This window comes from Erpetoichthys calabaricus, chromosome 1 (genome assembly GCF_900747795.2).
Source record: "Erpetoichthys calabaricus chromosome 1, fErpCal1.3, whole genome shotgun sequence".
NCBI lineage: Eukaryota > Metazoa > Chordata > Cladistia > Polypteriformes > Polypteridae > Erpetoichthys > Erpetoichthys calabaricus.
Window position 1 is genome coordinate 335,783,026 of NC_041394.2, and position 21,381 is coordinate 335,804,406.

Genomic DNA, 21,381 nt, shown 5'->3' on the forward strand with positions numbered 1-21,381 from the left:
CCATGAATTCTTTTAAAAAACAACTCAAAACTCATCTGTTCAGGAAGGCTTTTAGCTCTACTTGACTTTATTACCCTTCTCTCAGTGTACCTCCATGTCAAGATGCTCATGTAACCTGTGTATGTGTGCGAGACCATCAATTATGTTGTCTGTTAGGCTTTTTTCTCTGAATTCACTGTCGTAATCTTCTTTATTTATTTATCTGGTTTGTACAACACTATATACTGTATACCCTGCCGTTCTTCTTATATTCTATAAGTGCCTTGGCATGGGAAAGGCGATATATAAATAAAATGTATTATTATTATTATTATTATTATTACCTTCCTGTAACAGGCTACGGAAAAGACTCCCAGGTGCACACATGTGAAAGGTTACGCGGTCAGGCTAGATATAGGGCGGTGATGTGACACCAATGGGGTCATGAGAGAGGAGCGGGGAACGCAGTAGTCCGAAGGAGGAATAGGAATTGAGAAAAGTGGCGTGGGGGTGTATGGGAGGCCTCAGGCAGCATGGAGAAGGTTTGGAAGAGGACGAATAGGAATTGAGAAATGCCGTGTCGGCTGCGTGTGGGTGGGACCGATTTTGACGAGGAAGCAGGACGAACCAGAAGAGAAATATATATATAAGAAATGGAGTTTTATCTCCACTTTACACTTGGTTTTATGGATTTATTTATGTACTGTTTTTAGAACACTGCACAGCGGGCACTTTTACTTTGGATTTGTTTTTGTCTGTTTTTTTGATAAAAGCACCTGAACACTTTCTACCATCCTCATGCTTCATGTGAGATTTGTCCTCACTTGTCAGCTCATCTCAGTCATAACTATCGATGGTTGTTGGGTTCTATAGAGAGTCCCAAATGTGAAGGGGGAGTCTGGAGGGTACCCGCACTGTCACGCGAGAAAGTCAAGGGGAGACCACTCCCGATTTTTTTTTTCTAAACTGGGTTGTCAGGAGTGGTGAAGATTTTTATTCTGTACAAAAAGATGATCATGCCAGAGTAATGCAGTTCCTAAAAACAGCAATCTTGTGGTTTTATAGTACTCAATGTGTTTAAGTGAGTGAGTAAATTAGTAATATATCCATCCATCCATCCATCCATTATCCAACCCGCTATATCCTAACGCAGGGTCACGGGGGTCTGCTAGAGCCAATCCCAGCCAGCACAGGGCACAAGGCAGGAAACAAATCCCGGGCAGGGCGCCAGCCAACTGCAGGGTGCGCACACACACACACACACACCCACCAAGCACACACTAGGGACAATTTAGGATTGCCAATGCACCTAACCTGAATGTCTTTGGACTGTGGGAGGAAACCGGAGCACCCGGAGGAAACCCACAGAGACACGGGGAGAACATGCAAACTCCACGCAGGGAGGACCCAGGAAGTGAACCAAGGTCTCCTTACTGCGAGGCAGCAGCGCTACCACTGTGCCACCATGCCACTCTCTGTTATACATATGAGATTAAAACATATAGATGCTGAATATTGATGCTTGCCCTGCGGTGGGCTGGCGCCCTGCCTGGGGTGTTTTTCCTGCCTTGTGCCCTATGTTGGCTGGGATTGGCTCCAGCAGACCCCCGTGACCATGTAGTTAGGATATAGCAGGTTGGACAATTGATGGATGGATATTGATGCTGCTGATGAGCATCTCTTAGCTTCTGCACTGCTGAAATGAAGTTCCTCCTGTAAATAAACTAATCAGTGTTCCATGTAACACTTCTGTAATTTTATTTACTTAAAATATAACTTAATCCACAGTAAATTTACAAATTCAAAGTAGATGAAATTAGTTGTTTCCATTTCTGTATAATGAATGAAATCAGCTGAATTCACACAATACTCAAGACCGAAGCAAGAAATTTGTGTTTTTCAGTCCAGTTCATTATGTACGACATGTAATGGGAGCCAAGTTACCCGAAATCCTTTACCAGTTCAGTCTGATCGGCCTCAGTCACCCGACTCCCACCCAGGATACTTTGGAAGGATTGAGCCCCCCGACTCCCTGGTGGCTGTTGGTCTCTTTACAAATTGCGTTGTCATCATTAAAACCCTCATCAAGGAAAACAAATGGAAAAAGAATTTAAATGAGGTGATTTCAAAGTTTGGTTAGAAAATTATAATTGGCAGACGAAACCTGCACAAAGTTTTGGCATTGCACTGCAACAATTCAGACAAATGCTTTGTATTAAGAGGAGAAGGACAGCCCATCATATCTTTGTCTGTTATTAAATTGCACTTATAAGACAAAGAGAAATTCTCTCTTATGAAAGCCTTCTCTCAGCACCATATCATTTTGTGTTGGGTTTCCCCTCCAAATTGTCCTAAACTCATGTCAATAATCTTCACACTGTAGTGATGAACGCTGATGTCCTACAATAGGTGGCACTGCTTTCCTTGGTTTATATGGATTGGTCCTCTAAGCCACTCAGCAACTCAAAAAGGACTGATGATCTGGTGAAGACTCATCTCTGCAACATTACATTTAAAAATAAAAATGATACAAAAAAATCAGATAGCAAAGAGAAGAACTGAGTAGATATTTTGGGAGGCAGACATGAGCTGCCACCAATAGGATGCCACGTTGATCACCAGAGTGGAGCTTATCCAGTAGATATTGTCACCCGCCATCCTGATCTGTTCAGTTTCTCCTCTAGTGCCTTCAGCTTCATCCTCTGTTTCTTGCTAATCCCATTACCATCCACCCTGTAGAAGAGACAGAACTGTGAGTTACAATCTTACCGCGTGTCACTTTACTCCCAGTCAACTTAGAGAAACCTCTCCATCTGTCATCACTTTCCAAGAATTCCTTACTTTGGAACTGAGTGTCTAAAATGATTGTTCATTAATTTGGGTCACATATTTTTCCTTATTATCTCACAGTTGTGTGTTGTGTTTTTCTTTGATCATCATTTTTTATAATAAGGTGTGGTGATGGGAAGCCATTCCTGTTTCACTTAAACAATGTAAAGGGCATCTGTGTCCTCTCCTTGTTCCAACAGTTTCTAGTTTTGCTTCTACTCATGGATGCACACCACATATATTGACATCTTTTAGTGTCTCGTCTCCTCTCACCTGTCTTCCCTTTACTTTTCTCATTTTTGTCTCTCATTTCATAACCGATGATTGAGTATCTCATTGATTTCCTTCCCTTCATCAGCGTATCTTTAATTCCTTTCCATCAGGCATGTCCATCTGATGGTTCCTCATACCTCCACCCTTCTTTATCCCCACCCTTCATAGCCCTGCTACTTTCTCCCTCCTGGTCTCTGGGGTTTTCTTGCTACACCCCAACGTGCCTGCCCAGCAGGTTCTCCTCTACAACTCCAGCTGCACTTTTCTTTCACTTTTTGTCCCTTGTCATTCTGCTTCACTCTTTCAGTCTGGTGACTGAAGTTCCCCATCTCTTTGTTCTTACTGACTCTTTAGGAGCAACAGCGAGAAGACAAGCAACTGGGAGAGTGTCAGGAAGAACAGGGACATTTCAAATTACAGCCAAAAATATAATATTTAATTTATACTGAAGAATTTGGGTTATGAAACTATAATTAAAAAAAAAATCAAATGATGGACAATGACACTAACTAGAAGAAGCTGAGGGTCTCTGCCTTCACCACCTCAACATTAATTGTGTTTACTCTTTAGTACCTGACCTGGTCCTGGAGTTGACTGGAGTGGGATCACTTATCATCTGGATTGACGGTGTCTTCTCATCCTGCTAAGTCTGATGGGGTGCTTGTCGCATGTCTAACATGCACACTTCAATATGAACGCACCTCATAGAATGCTGGAATATTGACTTATTAAAATTCATATATATATATATATATACAGTACTGTGCAAAAGTTTTAGGCAGGTGTGAAGCCGAGAGTTGATTCTACAATAAAATAAAATAAAAATAAATAGAGGAATAACTATGGAGGTCAATCATCTTCCTGAAAGCAGACAGTAGACGTCATGTAGTATATGTGTACCAAATTTCAGGTCAATAGGTCAAATGATTTGCGAGCTAGAGGTGATTTAAAATCCTGGACAGACAAATGAACTGCCATGGTAGCGTATTACGTATAAAGATTTTATATTTATATATATATATATTTTATGTATAGATATATATACATAAACACAGTATATTGTCACACATGTGTACCGGAGGTCAGAGGTTCACCTTCCGAACTCATCTGAGGTACATAATATTTTCCCGGGATGAGAGGGGGTGCTTTTGCTAACAGTCTTGTCTCCTTTGGTTTCCCTTACATGGCCAAGAAGATGCCTGAAGAAGGCAAATAAAAAAGAGGAGCTCCACTCCTTCCAGCCCAGACAGTTTAAAAGTGGACATCCCAGAAAGGTGGGCTTGCTTTTTGCACCAGAGCCACACCCTTTTTGAAGCACCCGCCCCCCCCAAAGCCTGACCAAACCTTTAATTAAAGAGCTGTTTCCGGGCTGATTGCTTATATTTCTGTTTTGAAGGTACAAGTCAGTTTCTTTTGTTCTGAAAACTATTTTTGTGTTGTGCATTAAATGGAGTGGCCCGGTGGGTGCCCCAACATTTTTTTGGGACTCAGTCAAATCTTTCTGCTGGCCCTCAATATATGAATAATATATAGTTAGATACAGTAAAATATAGGAAAGGATGAGGCTGGAATACTCTCCTTGACAGCCCCCATTGTGCTTCCTCTAGACTGGAGGTGGATTGGATGGATGAACCCTGATGTCACTTCTAGCCCATTGAGAGTGAAATCTCCTCCTGTCCCCTTCTTCTGTGTGTCTGTCTGACTTCCTCTGTTTTTTTGTGTTTTTCTGCATTCTTTCCTGAAACCATTATGTGGGATTTAAGCACAGAACTCATTGCATGCCATTAACTCTCACTCTATACACACACTCTCATTGATTCCTCACCCCAGTTTCTCTAATTTACAGTTTTTGTTCTTCAGCCCCTCACATAGAAGACGCACTCCTGAGTCCTCCAGGTTATTTTTGCTCAGGTCCAGCTCAGTCAAATGTGAGTGTTCAACAGAGAAAGCCGAGGAGAGAGCTGAGCAACATCCAGAGGTGAGGCCACATTGATAGAGCCTGTAAAAATAGCAAAGGAATGAGGTGAAGACACACAAAATCACTGATGGCAAACATTAGGAAACATTTTGATATCTGTATGGTAAACAGCAAATAAAAGCTCAACTGAGAAAATCAGGGTGTTTATCAGCAAGCATTAAGTCATCCGAAAAAATCAAATCATAAGCTCACACATTCAGTGTTCCCTCACCTCAGTTTCTGTAATTTACAGTTTTGACTCCTCAGGCCCTCACACAGCTGACACACTCCTGAATCCTGTAGGTTATTCCATCTCAGGTCCAGCTCTGTCAGGTGAGAGTGTTCAGCAGAGAGAGCCGAGGAGAGAGCTGCACAGCACCCAGAGGTGAGGCCACATTGAAAGAGCCTGTGGAGAGGAGCAGAGAGGAGGTGAAGACATCGTGTCAGCATCCAGGAAGATCAGTTCACTTTCAGTAAGACACTGTGGTCGGGGTGTTTAATATAATAGTATAATCTGCTCATGAAATATTATTCTTTTATGCACAATATATATTTTATTTCTGCTTATTATCATGTTTCATTGCTTGCTTTTCCAAAGGCATTTTTGTCTTTTGATTTCATTGTTATGCAGTATCGGTGAAAAAAGTGTTTCTTGAGCCTTGTCAGGAAAAATTCTGAAAAAGTTCTTTGGGGTGGCACGGTGGCGCAGTGGGTAGCGCTGCTGCCTCGCAGTTAGGAGACCTGGGTTCGCTTCCTGGGTCCTCCCTGCATGGAGTTTGCATGTTCTCTGCGTGTGTTTCCTCCGGGTGCTCCGGTTTCCTCCCACAGTCCAAAGACATGGCGATTCTAAATTGTCCCTAGTGTGTGCTTGGTGTGTGTGTGTGTGTGTGTGTGTGCACCCTGTGTTGGCTGGGATTGGCTCCAGCAGACCCCCGTGACCCTGTAGTTAGGATATAGCGGGTTGGATAATGGATGGATGGATGGAAGTTCTTTGGGTGGGTTAATAAGTTAAAACAAAGGGATATGCTTAGAAAGTTATACCCCACCACCACACAAACCCAAACGGGCTGATCTGTTTGACTTCTCAGTTGCAGCCCTTCATAACTTTCTACGCTTCAAACTTCTGCATACCACTGGAGAAGATAAGGTCCAGAGCCAACAGATAAAGAGAGTATTGCAATAGCTGATGAATTTTCCAAAGGGGATCTCCCAGCAGAGTCTGACGTGGATCGCTCACTGAATGATCCATCAATCAATTAATTAAAGGATAAAGGATTGTATGCCTGTGTATCTGTGTGTTTGTCCAGTTGCTCTGTCTCTTGCATTCCTACATATGGTACATCACCAACATTTGGAGTAATGAAATGCATTTTATTCGCCATTCCAACAGATGGTGCATTACAAACATTAACACTGCTTTTACAAATTCAATACTAAATGTCTTACAACAGAAACATATGTATCACATTTGTCATTCCAAGAAATGGCACATCACAAACGCTTGAAGTGTAATGTATTTTATTATTACAAATGTTTGTGATGTGCAATACCATGGATTGACGAATGCAATGCAATTCCAATAAATGGTGTGCTGCAAATTCTAACGCCAAGGTCTATTGTAATTATTTAGATGTCAACCCATCTTAGACAGGTAGCACTGCTAGTATAAGTGTAAAATCATCGTTTGTGCTCTTATAATAATGAAATATATTAAAATACACTTTAACCAAAATGAATATATTTTAAAATATGTTGCAATATACTTCAGGGATACATATATTACAATATATTGCAATGTACTGTAAAATATGGCCGACAAAGAGAAGACACAAAGAGTAACGGACAGACAGATAGAGATTCTCCTTCCATGTCATGTGACATGTCCAGGTCTAAAGCCACTGTAAAATATGTAAATTATTGCTGTTTCTGTATATTGCAGTGTAGTTTCCAAAATATAAAATTGTATATATTTAATATATTTTAAAATAGTAGGACTAATATGCTGTAAAGCACATATATTGGATCATACCTTTAAATATGCTGTCAATTCTAGTTATAATATACTATAACAATTATTTAACAGTATATAGCCGTTTCAAAATATTCCACAACATATTTGAATTTTTTAGAAAGTAACTTTCTACTAATAGAATTTTTGCTTAGAAACAAATGCTCTAATATTATACAAGTGTTTATAATGAAACATGTTAGCCTGACAGTTGATTTATTTTTCTATGGAAACTAATCTAGTAGAGATATACATTTAGCAAATTGCTAACTTTTTAAATCAATTTTTCTTGAAATATCAAAAAATTTCAGTCTTACAGTATACATGTTACAAAGTGAACTACATCACACATGTACTGACACCAGCAATTGCTGAGTGCTTTGAGTAGTGAGAAAAGCGCTATACAAATGTAAAGAATTATTATTATTATTATTGTTAAATATTTTCCACGTAAAAACAGAAATATAGAAATAACACACAATAAATACAGAATGCATTTATAAATATATTAAGAGAAACATATCCTTGATTATATTTCAAATATACTCTTTATAGATATATATTTGAACTACATATACTTTACATTAAATTTCAAGATATGTCTACGTATTTTAGGTATATTGCAATATACAGGGGTGGGCAAAAGTAGGTTTGTAGTTGTCCATATGGAAAAAGACATGCAGGTTATGATTATTACAATAGCTTTATTAACTGAAAAGAATGTCACCATGGCAAAGTGCACTTAACATACAGGTTGTGTGTAACAACTTCATAAATAATAATACCAATGAATGAATAAATAATAATACAAGAATAAACTGACAACTGTAAACCTGCTTTAGCTCACCCCATAAGGTGTTGTGAGTGGCTTTTGCTGTTCTGTCTTTCTTCTTCTTCTTCGTTCGCCTGCTCCTGTTAGGGGTTGCCATAGTGGATCATCTTCTTCCATATCTTTCTGTCCTCTTCATCTTGTTCTGTCACCCCCATCACCTGCATGTCCTCTCTCACCACATCCATAAACCTTCTCTTAGGCCTTCCTCTTTTCCTCTTCCCTGGCAGCGCTATCCTTAGCATCCTTCTCCCAATATACCCAGCATCTCTCCTCTGCACATGTCCAAACCAACGCAATCTCGCCTCTCTGACTTTGTCTCCCAACCGTCCAACTTGAGCTGACCCTGTAATGTCCTCATTTCTAATCCTATCCATCATCGTCACACCCAATGCAAATCTTAGCATAATTAACTCTGCCACCTCCAGCTCTGTCTCCTGCTTTCTTCTCAGTGCCACCGCTCCAGCTCTAAATAACTTTCCACCTTGCATTTCTCAACCCTGAACCTGCTCCATTGGTGGAGCTGATGCTCTCTGCTCCTGACACTGACTGAAGGCGAGTACTAATAACATTTCTTATAGGCATGTAATAAATAGGATGTAAAAACTCTACTAAGTTAAGTGATGGTACGGTCTGGGCCAGAGTCACAATGCTTTTATTCAGTGTGTCTTTAACACTTAAATCCATTAATTTTTTAGGAATAGTTCTATAAATCCTTACAGTCTTGCATACTCACACTGCTTACTCACCTCAGTTTCTCTAATTTACAGTTTGCACTCTTCATCCCCTCACATAGCAGATGGACTCCTGAATCCTCTAGTTTATTTTCTCCAAGCCACAGGTCAGTCAGTTGTGAGTGTTCAGTGAAAAGAGCCGAGGAGAGAGCAGCTAAACATCCAGAGGTGAGGCCACACGAGTCGAGACTGTAGAGCAGGCACAGGGTTACATTGGACTAGTCCAAGAATTATCAAAAGTGTAGGCACACAAACATACAAACTCTGTTTATTCTTGGACGTTTAACTCTTTGCTAGAGCTATTCATTCTTTCACGCCACTTTGGTCTTAGAGAAGGAATTTTCTTTCCTGATGAGCAGCAGCAAAAAAATGTTTGATACAAAGTTGCCCAGCTAACTAATTACTAGCCCTGACAGTATGTCTTAACATCCATGCATGGAAAGAAGGCTGTAATATCAGACAGGTGTACAGCGCTACAAGTACAAAAGAATGATAAGAAAATGGATAAACAACTTATACGTTTGCACACTTTTATATTTACATTGTGGTCATGCATGCTACGACATGGGATCCAGAATAAAAGATGGGTCACCAGCTGGGTCGCTTGATTTAATTAACAAAGAAGAGTACAACAAAAACAGCAATGGTGCATGCAAAACAAAACAAAAGGGCTGCTGTAGGCCTGCTAGGACAGAGTAGAGCTCCATCACCGTTGAGTGTTTGTCCACAATGAGATGCCACCTTCTGGGAGCACCTTGAATATATAATCCACTGACCAGATGGGACAGAGTCAGTTACCCCCACTGGGCACCTTGTATGTGATGTGGTCAAGTCAAGTCAAGTTGGGGAGCATGCACTGGTACAATGTGTTGCCACACCCACCACACGACGAAACAACTCGAGATCCTGGTTGGCAACGCCCCAGACAGACACGCGGTCCAGTCCCACCCTCCCGAACTGACCCTCTATCTGCCGCAGCCAGGTGTTACGTGGGCACCCCCTTGGCCTGGTCCAGCCACTTGGGTCCCCAACAATGAGGATCTTACAAGCTGGGTCACACTCTGGGAAACGCGCCACATGGCTGTAGTGCCATAACTAACGCTCCCTCACAATACAGGTAATGTGCTTCATTCGGGACTCCATGAGCAACGCAATGTCAAACCAATGGTACCCAAGAATTTTCCGTAGAGACACAGTACCAAAGGAGTCCAGTCTTCGTCTCAGGTCACTGGATAGCGTCTATGTCTCACAACCATAAAACAAGACAGGAAGCACTAGGGCTCTAAAGACTTGGACCTTCGTCCTTTTGTGATATCGGGAGCGCCACACACCCCTTTCCAGCGACCTCATGACCCCCCATGCTCTCCCAATCCGTCTACTGACTTCATAGGAAGAGTCACCAGAGACATGAATGTCACTGCCAAGGTAAGTAAACCTCTCGACAAGGTCAACACTCTCTCTGCTGATGGCTGTGCCCAAGAGGTCATTAAAGGCATGGATCTTGGTTTTTATCAGGACACTCGCAAGCCCAGACACTTAGACTCCTCACTCAGTCTCTCGAGCGCCCCGATCAGAGCCTCCATTGACTCCGTGAAGATCACAGCATCGTCGGCAAAGTCAAGATCCGTCATTCCCACTTGTGATGTGGGAACAGAGTGAGATGATACCATTAGCAACAGCGCCCCCTCTTATCCCAGAGTGGTATTGCTTAACCAGGAGGAGCCAGTAAGGTGATCCTAAGACAAGCATGTGTGACAACATGTAACTTGCATGCTTATATACTTTAAATTTTCTTTTATGTTCACAACTTCTTATAGAATTAAGCAGAAAATACTTCCTTATGCAGTACACAATATTTTGAATAAAACTACTGTCTACACTGAGAAGTTCATTTCCATTAATTTTTGTATCTTTTGCTCCTTAGGTGCTCTATGACATATGCTTGACAGTGCTTAAGCGAGGTAAGCAATACTGCCCCAAACCGAAAGGAGGCGCTACTGCTAATTGTCCTTTCTTTTCCACAAGCAGTTCCGAGAATAACCTCTCAGCGAAAGCAGCTGACCACGTCCATGGAGTTTGGAGAAAGCCACTCCCCTTCTGGGTGGGACCAGACAAAAAGAGGCGTGTCCAGAGAGAGGCCTTTTATTCTGGACCCAGACATCAAGGTATATGTGATATTTTCATATACTATTGTTAAGGCTCAATTGGCCAAGTTGCTGTTTAGTTTATGTTCATTACTAGACAAAGAGCCCGTTTCGACAACGTAAGATGAAACAGGCACGAGTACAATAGTAAGTAATAAGTATAAGCACCACAAACCTGATATAGGTGTATTGAATGAATGCATAATTAGGCCTGGAGCTGTAGTCGAAATCGCCTTTCAGGCCTCTAGAGCTTTAATCGAAGTCGCCTTTCTCTTTGAATTTTTGCGGCCGTAAATCCGCCGCCTGCCACGATGTTGGTCGAACTCGCCTTTCTTTTTGAATTTTCGCGGCCGTAAATCCACCGCCTGCCGCAATGTCAGTCTCGTAAGGTTTTTCGGGCAGCTGCGCAGAAGACGATTGCGCATTCAGCTTCGGACGGACGTGAGTGAGTGAGTGAGTGAGTGAGTGAGTGAGTGAGTGAGTGAGGAGACTGGCAAATTATATATAAGATAATGTTTTTTGTTTTTCTTTCATTAAATAAGGTTGTTTGGCTGGTTCTCCTACATTTATTGTGGGCTGTATGACTCTTCCAGGCTGTGACAATACCATAAATATCCAGACATTGATATGTGATGAAAAGGGGAGCATATGGCCGACATACTGTAATACAATATGAACATGAATTCAGTAATACAGTTATAAACACACACACACACACACTCATTTATGCACAGACTGTAATGATTACCAGCCAAGGATTAATTGCCGATAATGTGAGCTGCCATTCCATCATATAAATGAGCAGCTTCAGAGCCAGCAGCAGGGGAGTTAAAAAAGAGTAGTGTGGTATAGTGGTTAAGGCTTTGGACTTCACACCCTAAGGCTGTGGGATCAAATCTCACTAGTGACACCACTGTGTGACCCTGAGTAAGTCATTTGACCTGCCTGTGCTCCAATTAAAAAAACAAAAAGAAATGGAACCAAATATATAAGCTAATTTGGATAAAAGCATTGGCTAAATAAATAAATGTAAATGTAAGCCTGCCAAGCCACAGACAGAATTCCAACTAATAGGGAGCCACCTATATGAGCGATGTAAAGATCAAAGAGTCCATATTGGTACTCAGCACTGGCACTGCAATATTCTCTGCATTCATTTCTGTATGTTAGATAGATAGATAGATAGATAGATAGATAGATAGATAGATAGATAGATACTTTATTAATCCCAAGGGGAAATTCACAAATTCACAGCTGTTGTGCAGCTTTATTAAATTAACAGTTTCAAAAGGCAAATTAACCTCTTCAGAATGATTTATATTATTGACCCAGATATCCATCCATCCATTATCCAACCTGCTATATCCTAACTACAGGCTCACGGGGGTCTGCTGGAGCCAATCTCAGCCAACACAGGGCACAAGGCAGGAAACAAACCCCAGGCAGGGTGTGCACACACACACACACACAAGGGACAATTTAGAATCGCCAATCCACCTAACCTGCATGTCTTTGGACTGTGGGAGGAAACCCATGCAGACACAGGTAGAACATGCAAACTCCACACAGGGAGGACCCGGGAAGTGAACCCAGGTCTCCTAACTGCGAGGCAGCAGCGCTACCCACTGCGCCACCGTGCCGCAGATATATCAATAAGAAAACCACCTTCATACAGGTTGGCAAATATAAAAAATAGCAGATAATATTAGGATATCCTAGACAGATCTGACTAGACCAAAATAATTATTCAGTCTGAAATGCATAACCAAGCTTACAAATAATGAAAAAAAAAATGACAAAGATTAGAGTTTAAACTGAGAAAGAATGGTGTACATCCCAAAAACACAGAATTAGCTTATGGTGCATTCATGTGCTACCAGAGTATTCAGCGTTCTGAGTTGTGGCGTCTCACTTTCCTTTTTCAGTGACTTAATGTGAATACATGGGAAAACATAAGGTCGCTGTTGATTAGTTACTTGGTTTGTAAAAAATAATGGCGCATTACGTTACAACTCGGGTGACTTTGTTTTTTCCGAATTGTCCAACTTTTAGAGTTGGTATGGCCAGGTCAGGTTGGGGAGCATGTACTGGTACAGCATCCACTCATCACATGACGAAACAGTTTGGGATCCAGGTTGGAAACTCCCCAGACAGACCAGTCCAGTCCCCCCCCCCTCCAGACTGGGGTTTACCGTCTGTCTGCTAGCATATGTGAATACAGCATCACACCTGCAAAAAAGCGGATAGAATGGCTTTGCCCACTCTAATGAGTTTGTGAGACTTCTCACGTAACTTGGCCCAGTATTAGTGTGTTTCTTTATGTTATTGCTGTAACAGTGACATCACTACGACGCCATTTTGCAGAGTGTTTTTTCGACAGATGTTGCCATGTTGTATGACCTTTTATTTTTTTTTTATGGCAGTGCCCCCATGTTGATTAAAACTTTGCCTGTCGCCAATCAAGTGACATGTTAACATTTACATATTTGGATGACATCTTAATAATAATAATAATAATAATAATACATTTTATTTATATAGCGCCTTTCTCATGCTCAAAGCACATCTTTATTCAAGGCGACTTACAACATATATGATACAATTGGTTACATTTCTTTTACTTTTTCCTGGAGCACAGGCTGGTCAAGTGACTTGCTCAGGGTCAGTAGGGGGATTTGAACCCACACCCTCAGGGTCTGAAGTCCAAAGCCTGAAACACTACACCCTGTTCTCACCAGAGAACGCTAAACAAACAGCTTGTTTAGCCTTAGTGTGGAGCAAGAAAACACTTTGGAAGGCTACATCTCTTATCGACTATGACTTTGGTGTTCTGGCTCTGACAGTCTGTGTGGTTCTCTCTTCTTGGAATTCAGACCCCAACTTATTTATTGAATTTTGATTCTCTTAGTGCCCTCTGATTGCTCCAATTTTCCAGAGATACTGATCTGGAGCATCCAAACTCCCTGAGTGTTCCTTACACCTACCAAGAATAAGAAAGATAACTGCTGCTAAAACTCATAGAAAGATCTGAAACTGAACTGAAATGAAGCTTTTGCTTCACTGAAGATCTCACACAAAATGGCAAATGTTAAATTTGAACAGAAGCAGTCAGGTCCACAGGCATTTGACACAGTGCAAGAACAGCTGCTTGAACCACACTTAGAAGGAGCTTAACTTTCACACCATGTCCACACTCTTTACGTCATTCAACTAAAATTATAACCGAGAAGGGCTGAGGTGAGGAAGCAACTCCTTCGAGGCTCTGACTGGCTTCAAAAAATAAAGCTAAGTAAGAAGACCCCTAAACAAAGCATTGGTCCAGAATAGGAAGACATTGAGCAAGAAAACATCTAATAAAGAGGGTCCATGGGCTGGCTGAGTTGTGACAAAGAGAAGACACAAAGAGTTATGGACAGATGGACAGAGAGAGAGAGAGAAAGAGAGAGAGAGAGAGAGAGAGAGGGTCTCCATCAGTCAGTGACATTTCTAGGTCTGAAGCCACTGCCTGAGCAGTAGCCATTTGAGGACCATCAGCCCAGGGGAGGCGCTACATTTCATTGTGGAACAGAATTCTGGGCCTATTTGGATCCCACAGCTCTTTAAACAGCAATTTCCATCAAAATGAACTCTTTTCTTTTTCTCCACTCACTCCCTTCTCCCCTTTCTTACTGAATCACAGTTTTAAAACTGTTACGGTTTTAGGGTCGTGAATTTACAGTATTTGTCGACTGCTAACAGACAACTGAACTACTATTGTTCTTACTGAAGTGGATGTATACAAGGTATTTTGTTTGACATATGCACACTGAATTGGTTGTATTAACATGAGAGTATCATTGTTTTATTTTCCAAATGAAGATAACAAATATATGTATATAGATGTAAACTATATGATGTATGGTTTTGAAGAAAAATGAGCGTTGCATGAAGCCATTACATGAAAATGTTCTATGATTTTGCTGATCTTTTATATTGAGAGACTTGATATACAGTATATACTGCATATATCTACACAATGTAACATACTGATAGGGACCATGCATTCTAAGGGTTGGTGTATTGATATAAATTCCACCAGGGTGGAGAGGGGGAACAGGCAGTCACATCCTCTCTCTCACCATCTGTAGACCAGGAGCTCAAGCATTTCAGGATCCATGAAGTTACTTCCACTTCCACTCATAACCCTGACCTCTTCCAGACTGGACGCCCAAATAAAGGTAATGACTACCTCTACTCCACTCCATGCAGGACTTACATCTGAAGAAACATCTCACAAACAATTGCTTATTGTTGTAATTTGTGTTTTTATTTTCTTAAATTACAAACTATCAGGATTACATGCTGCCCTGCTACACTAGATGGAAGTATCCCTGGACAATGCTACCAGTATGGACACCTGCAAGACATGCTGGGAACTGTAGTCCTATGGGGAAGCCTTGTCAAGTTCTGTGAGGACTGTCAGGGGGTACTGCAAGGATCCCTGCTTTCTGGGGCTTACATTTGACCCAGAAATACTTCCAATGACATATATACCTAGCACAAGAAGAAGTACTCCCGGGTCCAAGATAAAAGAAGCCACTCAACCTCATTCAGATAAGTTGGAGTCAGGTGGAAGAGGACAAAGCTCTCCTGGAGGAGTGGAAAGAAAAAAATAAAAAGAAACAAGAAGAGAATTGTGCTTATGTTTATGATGCTTTTGCCTTTTTGTAAGGTTTTTGTGCTAATAAACCTTTTATTTAAACCTGGACCTGTGCTGGTGAGGTTGTTTCTAGGGTTTGGAGTGCTGCAATACCCCCTACTGTTCACTATATATATATAGTGGCCTAGACACCCCTTTGTCACTGGATCCGGGGGAGCAGCCATGGGAGCCACGCTACGTCCCTCGGAACCTTTGTTGGCAGCCCTCCTGGGTTGTGTTGAGGCCACTTTGTGGAACACCAGAGCTCATCCTGGTTGGGCTCCGTGGCCTCCACTGGGGGAGCTGCATAGAGCTGCACGGCTTAACGAGCCCGTCTGGGCGGGAGCGAGCGCAGCCACACCCGGAAGTGCAGCCGGAAGTAGGTCATTGAGCACCTGCAGAACTTCTGGGTGGGCTATAAGAGGACCCTGCAGCCACTACTCGGGGCACCAGAGTTGGGAGGAGAAGGACAATGCTGCCTGGAAGGAGTAGTGGAGGAAGACAAAGAGTGTGATTTGGAGTGATTTTTCTTTGTGTGTTTTGGGGACTGTGTAGGGCCTGTGTGACACGTGCCCCACGGCTGAAGAAATAATAGTTTATTTTACCTAAGCCTCTGGTGTCAGTCTGTGTCGGGTTGGTGCCAATAAAGCGTCTTTGCCACTATCTATCTATATATATATATATATATATATATACTGTATATACTGTATATATATATATATATATATATATATACACACATACATACTGTACATACATATATATACATACATACATATATATATATATATATATATATATATATATATATATATTTAAATATATAAAAAAGAGACGACTGGCAGCTCAACCCACCAGAATGTCCAAGAAACAAGCAGCTCCATGTATGAGTTAATTTTTCTACTTTTATTTTTCTCTTTTTTATTGATCACTCCTATCACTTTATTTTATGTGGATTTGTTCCCTGGACGCACTTACTTTTACAACGTGGGTATGGATTTTTACAGGCTGAGACTCGTCTATTCAAGTACTCAACTTTGAGCGCTGAGAACAAATGCCAGTGTCGGTGTGGTTCCCTATTTACCCGACGAGGTAAGAAGGTGGTATCGTGGCAGCAGAGCTGGCACTAAGCTAAAAAAGAAGCGACTTGTGAGAACATTATGCAAAGTTATTGTCTGTTTTTTTCCTGCATTGTTATCAATCTTTAATTTAATATTGCTTTTTGTATCAGTATGCTGCTGCTGGAGTATGTGAATTTCCCCTTGGGATTAATAAAGTATCTATCTATCTATCTAGAAAGATGGGGAAGGTAGCCTCTTTAGGGCACTGCTTCCCCCAGGATGTTAAATGGCAGCTCTCCTGGATCACAGCAGTGCCCTGGATTCCCACAGGGCACCATAAGACTTGGAATTCTTTATCTCAGCCCTGGTGGGTACCATGGGTGCCGCCAGGGAGGGCTGCAAAAATGGAGGAGCTGTATGGCATGGGGTTCCCACCTAACCCAGAAGTGCTTGCAGACCACTTGGGTTGAAGAGCAGAACCACTTCTATGTTGACCAGTATAAAAGGTCTTGCCAGCCTCACAGGGATGAGCCAGAGTCGGGAGGATGAGGACAAAGCTTGCTGGAAGAGGAGTGGAGGTGAAAAGAGAGAGGGTTCGAGAGAGAAAGACGAAGACAAGAAAAGGACTGGGAACTGTACTTTGGTGCTTTCTACTGTGCTGTGCTCTGGGGAGCAAGGAAAAAGTGCTTCCCAGCTGTAAATGCAAGTGCCTTGTGTGCTGCACTTGTGTCTCTGCCTGTCTGTGCCACATTAGGGTGGCTGTACTGGCCCCAGTGGTCCCTAATATATATATATATATATATATATATATACTAGAGGGCAAAGCCCCCTGCTTGCTTCACTCACCCACTCCCATTCACACCCCGGGGCATGCTTTGCACCTCTGCTGCTCGGGTTGTGAAGTGGTGGGGGGCTGCTTATGGCGCTGTGCATCGATCATTTAAAAGCCTGTACAGCAGCTGGCCTCATTTCGCTTGCCCACCATCTCTCTACGCGCCAACCAATTCACGTCTCTGCTTCTCACATTGTAAATTTTGGTGGGGGGGGGGGTGAATGCACGCTAAGGAGATGTGGATGGATCAGCTGCTGGCTTTCTACTGCCAAACTGCATGTTCTGCTTGTGCGTTGATCATTTAAAAGCCTGTACAGCAGCTGTCCTTTTATCTCACTGCTTTATCTCGCGGGACGTCAAAGTGTCTCTCTGAGATGATATACTGTATATAGATAGAGATATATATCTTATATATTATATCTAATACAGTGGAACCTCGGTTCACAAACGTCTCGGTACACATACAAATCTGTTTACGACCAAAAAGTTCACCAAACTTTTGCATCTGTTCACGACCGCACACTCAGTATACGAACAAGCCAGTTTCCCTTTCGGTTTGTACATGTTCAGTCTCTCCCTGTGCATTCCCTGTGCAGCGAGCAAGAGAGAGAGATAGAGAGAGAAAGAGAGAGAGACACACACGAGAGAGAGAGAGAGAGAGCTGGACACATAAGGTAGAGAAGGCAGTTAAAGAATGCACTGGGCTTGTTTTTGGTTTCACTTCTGTTTAAAGTGATTGGTTTGTAGCCTGCATTGTTGCAATGTTACTTTTCTTGGTAGTTTATTAAATTATGGATTTTTTCAAATATTCATTTTTTTCCCTGTGCTTAAAACTCATTAAAAAAAAGTGTTTTTAGCCAGCGGTTGGTAGCGCTATAACGCGAATTATTGCAGTGTTAGTTTTCTCTGTTGTTCAAGGTTTTCTCAGTGTTATTCAATGTTTTTACATTTAGTTTACTATTACGCGGTGCATTCTATGGTATAATTAACTATATTTGTGCTTAAAAACTTAAAAAAAATATATATTTACATACAGTTCGTACGGTCTGGAATGGATTAATTATATTTACATACAACCCTTTTGGAGGAAATTACTTTGGTTCACGACCAAATCAGGTTACGACCAGAGTTTTGGAACGAATTATGGTCGTGAACTGAGGTTCCACTTTATATATATATATAATATACGCGTGGAAGTCTGTCTGTCCAGCCTGGAAGTGCAAGGCTACAGAATGAAGCTCAAAGAGCTGGTAAGGCTCAATAGTTTCTTGGAGCCTGGGCTTTTTACAGCGTGGGCTTACACAGCTAGTATATATATATATAAATATAAATACACACAGTTGTAAATGTTAGTATGTCCAGCTATCCTAACACACACATGAATTTAGAAAGTTGAAGAGTGTATATCCCACTGACACATGGGCAAGTCTAAATTGGGCATCTGGATAGCCTTTAACTCATAAAACTAATAAGGAAAAGATAAAGATAGTCAGAGAAAAGTGAGGGAGACAGGGACACAAAGGAAAGACAAGCTAATATAAAAGTTGAAGATTAGAGAGAGAGGCAGCGAGAGTAGCAAGGACATGGAGCAGCAGTGATCTGAAACTGTGAACAGTGAGGAAAAACTAGCAAGGAATCAGAGTCCCTGCCTGGTTTACTTCTGTGGATGAAGAAATACATTTTAGAAGGTTTCAAATATGTTACACACCCCTCCTTACCGTGACCGGCACTTTCATTTCTTTTTCTATGATTTTTTTTCTGTTTTGTCTTTTTCTAGGATTAATTCCCGCTGTTGTCTTGTGTCTGTCATATTTATATGGATCTTTGACATGTGGTTTAGCACTATTTATACAGCCAATAGTGTTTTCATTTTTATTACAGTACATGTTAATGCAATCAAATTTCCTTTACTTGTAGACTTAACGCATCTGGTGCCATGTCAGCTTTAGCCAGAATTGTGGAAGTAAAAATATCCTAACGACATTCAGTGAAATTTGAATCAATGAAACCCACAGTGTTTACTCACTCCAGTTTCTTCAATTTACAATTGTGGTCCTTGAGCCCCTTACACAAGAGACCCACTCCTGAGTCCTCCAGCTTATTGCGTCCCAGCTCCAGCTCAGTGAGGGGTAAATGATCAGCAAAGACAGCTGAGGAGAGAGCTGAGCAGTATCCTAAAGTGAGACCGCAGTTCCTTAGCCTGAGTAAATAAGGAGAGGGAAATAAGTGACATGGTGAGCCAGGCACACACAAACACTCACACTCACTCTTTACTCACCCCAGTTTCTCTAATTTACAGTTTCTGCTCTTCAGCCCCTCACACAGCAGACTCACTCCTGAATTCCCCAGATTATTGTTTCTCATCTCCAGCTCAGTCAGACGTGGGGCTTCAGCAGAGAGAGCCGAGGCAAGAGCCAAACAGCAGTCTGGGGTGAGATGACATAAGCGTAAGCTGTGGAGAAGAGGAGAGAAGAGGGAAGGTGAACACCTGGTGTGTGCCAGACAGTCAGAGGGGCTCCTCCTGGTTAACCATCAGTCTTAGTTATAGAAAAAGAAACCTGAACCATGATTGACACCTTTCAAACCTGCCTCAGTAAAGCCACTAGATCTTATAAATCACTTCTACATACTGATGTAAGGAATTAGGTTTCCAGGAGGAGCTTCTGTAATAAGCTTATATGTTTAATATGTCACTGTGCTCTGTGCAAAAAAATATTTTATAAATCTGCTTCTTCTCACGTGTACAGCCAACACAAGGCCAGATTTAGCACACAGGGGCTCATCATTTAGAACTGCTAGGTAAGCATTAGAAAACAAGAAAGGGACAACTACGAAAATGGGCATTGTACTATTTCTGTGTGACAGAGTCAGCATGATATTGGATCTTCTTTTCCTTGTTTGGAATGGCATGATTTACCTAAGTAAGGGCCTGCACATGGAGAAACAGTATAAAGCCTTGGCACATTGCCCGGCACACCTTTGAAGCTGACGGACGGATGGGAGATACTGTCATCTGATCCTGAAAATCCTTCCAGCGCAGCGACAAAAAATGGCAGACTGTATACATGGAGATCCCACTTCGATAATAGTCTTGCTATGGCTTCCTCGTTTGTTAGATCACGTAAATCGTCATTAAAGAAAGCAAAGTTATTTTCTCTTATGTGATTTCTTACCGCCGTATCACTAAGGGAGGGGTATTGCCTTTTTACATTATATCTACAGTATATAGTTTCGGGTTATGTAACATGCCGCAAATACAAAACGAACGTATTCCACCCAGGGAGCTAGTGCTCGCTGCTGCATAGAGCTGCATTTTCCAATTTCTCTGAATGTGTTTTAGTTCGTCCTTACAGAGCTTCAGCAGGAAGACTCAGAACTAAAGGTGTTGTCCTTTCTTTGGAATTTTAAAGAAAATAAAGTTTTTTCTTCAAGACAAATAAATAGATAGAGTCACGTGAAAAAGTAAGTACACCCCATGAAATGTTTTTTTTTTTCTTTAGAGGTCATGTTAAAGTTTGATCCTCATCTCTAGATAAAGGTGATGCTATTCACCAAACATCATGCTGCATTCACAGTACATTTTGTAGTCCATTGTACAGTATAATTTAAATAAGCATAAATGCAAATTTCACTTGTGGAAGATGAAAGTCCACCCCTACATTTCTCGCTGGATGCAGTGCTGTAAGAGCGGTTAAGGGAGTGTGCTATTCTCAACTTATCAAAATCAGTTCTTCTTGGCTCTTGAGTGACCTCGGTAGTGTAGCAGAGGAGTCCTTGATGTGTGGAAAGGCACACAGAGATGGCCACCTCAGTTTGTGGACTATTTGACAATTTTATTTTGACAACAAAACGGTGGACATACAACCCTGAGCAACCCAAGAACACTTCTCTTCCCTTCTACACTTCCCCTCAGTGATTGCTCCTCCTTCCGTTTTGAAATAAATCAATAAACTTTATTAAAACTCCCTAACATGAACTACTGCTTACAATATCATTGTTTCCATTATGTGTTGTCAGAAGAATGACAAATAAACATCGTAAAGGTTTGGGGCAGCCA

General features: G+C 41.5%; 1 protein-coding gene across 1 annotated transcript in view; it reads right to left on the reverse strand.

Annotated features, from left to right (window-relative positions):
* Nucleotides 1-1,725: 1,725 nt before the first annotated feature.
* Nucleotides 1,726-21,381, reverse strand: part of LOC127529455 (NACHT, LRR and PYD domains-containing protein 3-like) — a 33,596-nt gene continuing 13,940 nt past the window's right edge. Inside the window, exons 6-12 of the mRNA XM_051933128.1 lie at nt 19,603-19,776; nt 19,407-19,524; nt 18,737-18,789; nt 8,625-8,798; nt 5,271-5,444; nt 4,907-5,080; nt 1,726-2,712 (exon numbers count right to left, since the gene is read on the reverse strand). Of these exons, the coding sequence (XP_051789088.1) occupies nt 2,610-2,712; nt 4,907-5,080; nt 5,271-5,444; nt 8,625-8,798; nt 18,737-18,789; nt 19,407-19,524; nt 19,603-19,776 (970 nt within the window). The 3' untranslated portion in view covers nt 1,726-2,609. The remainder of the gene's footprint in view (nt 2,713-4,906; nt 5,081-5,270; nt 5,445-8,624; nt 8,799-18,736; nt 18,790-19,406; nt 19,525-19,602; nt 19,777-21,381) is intronic.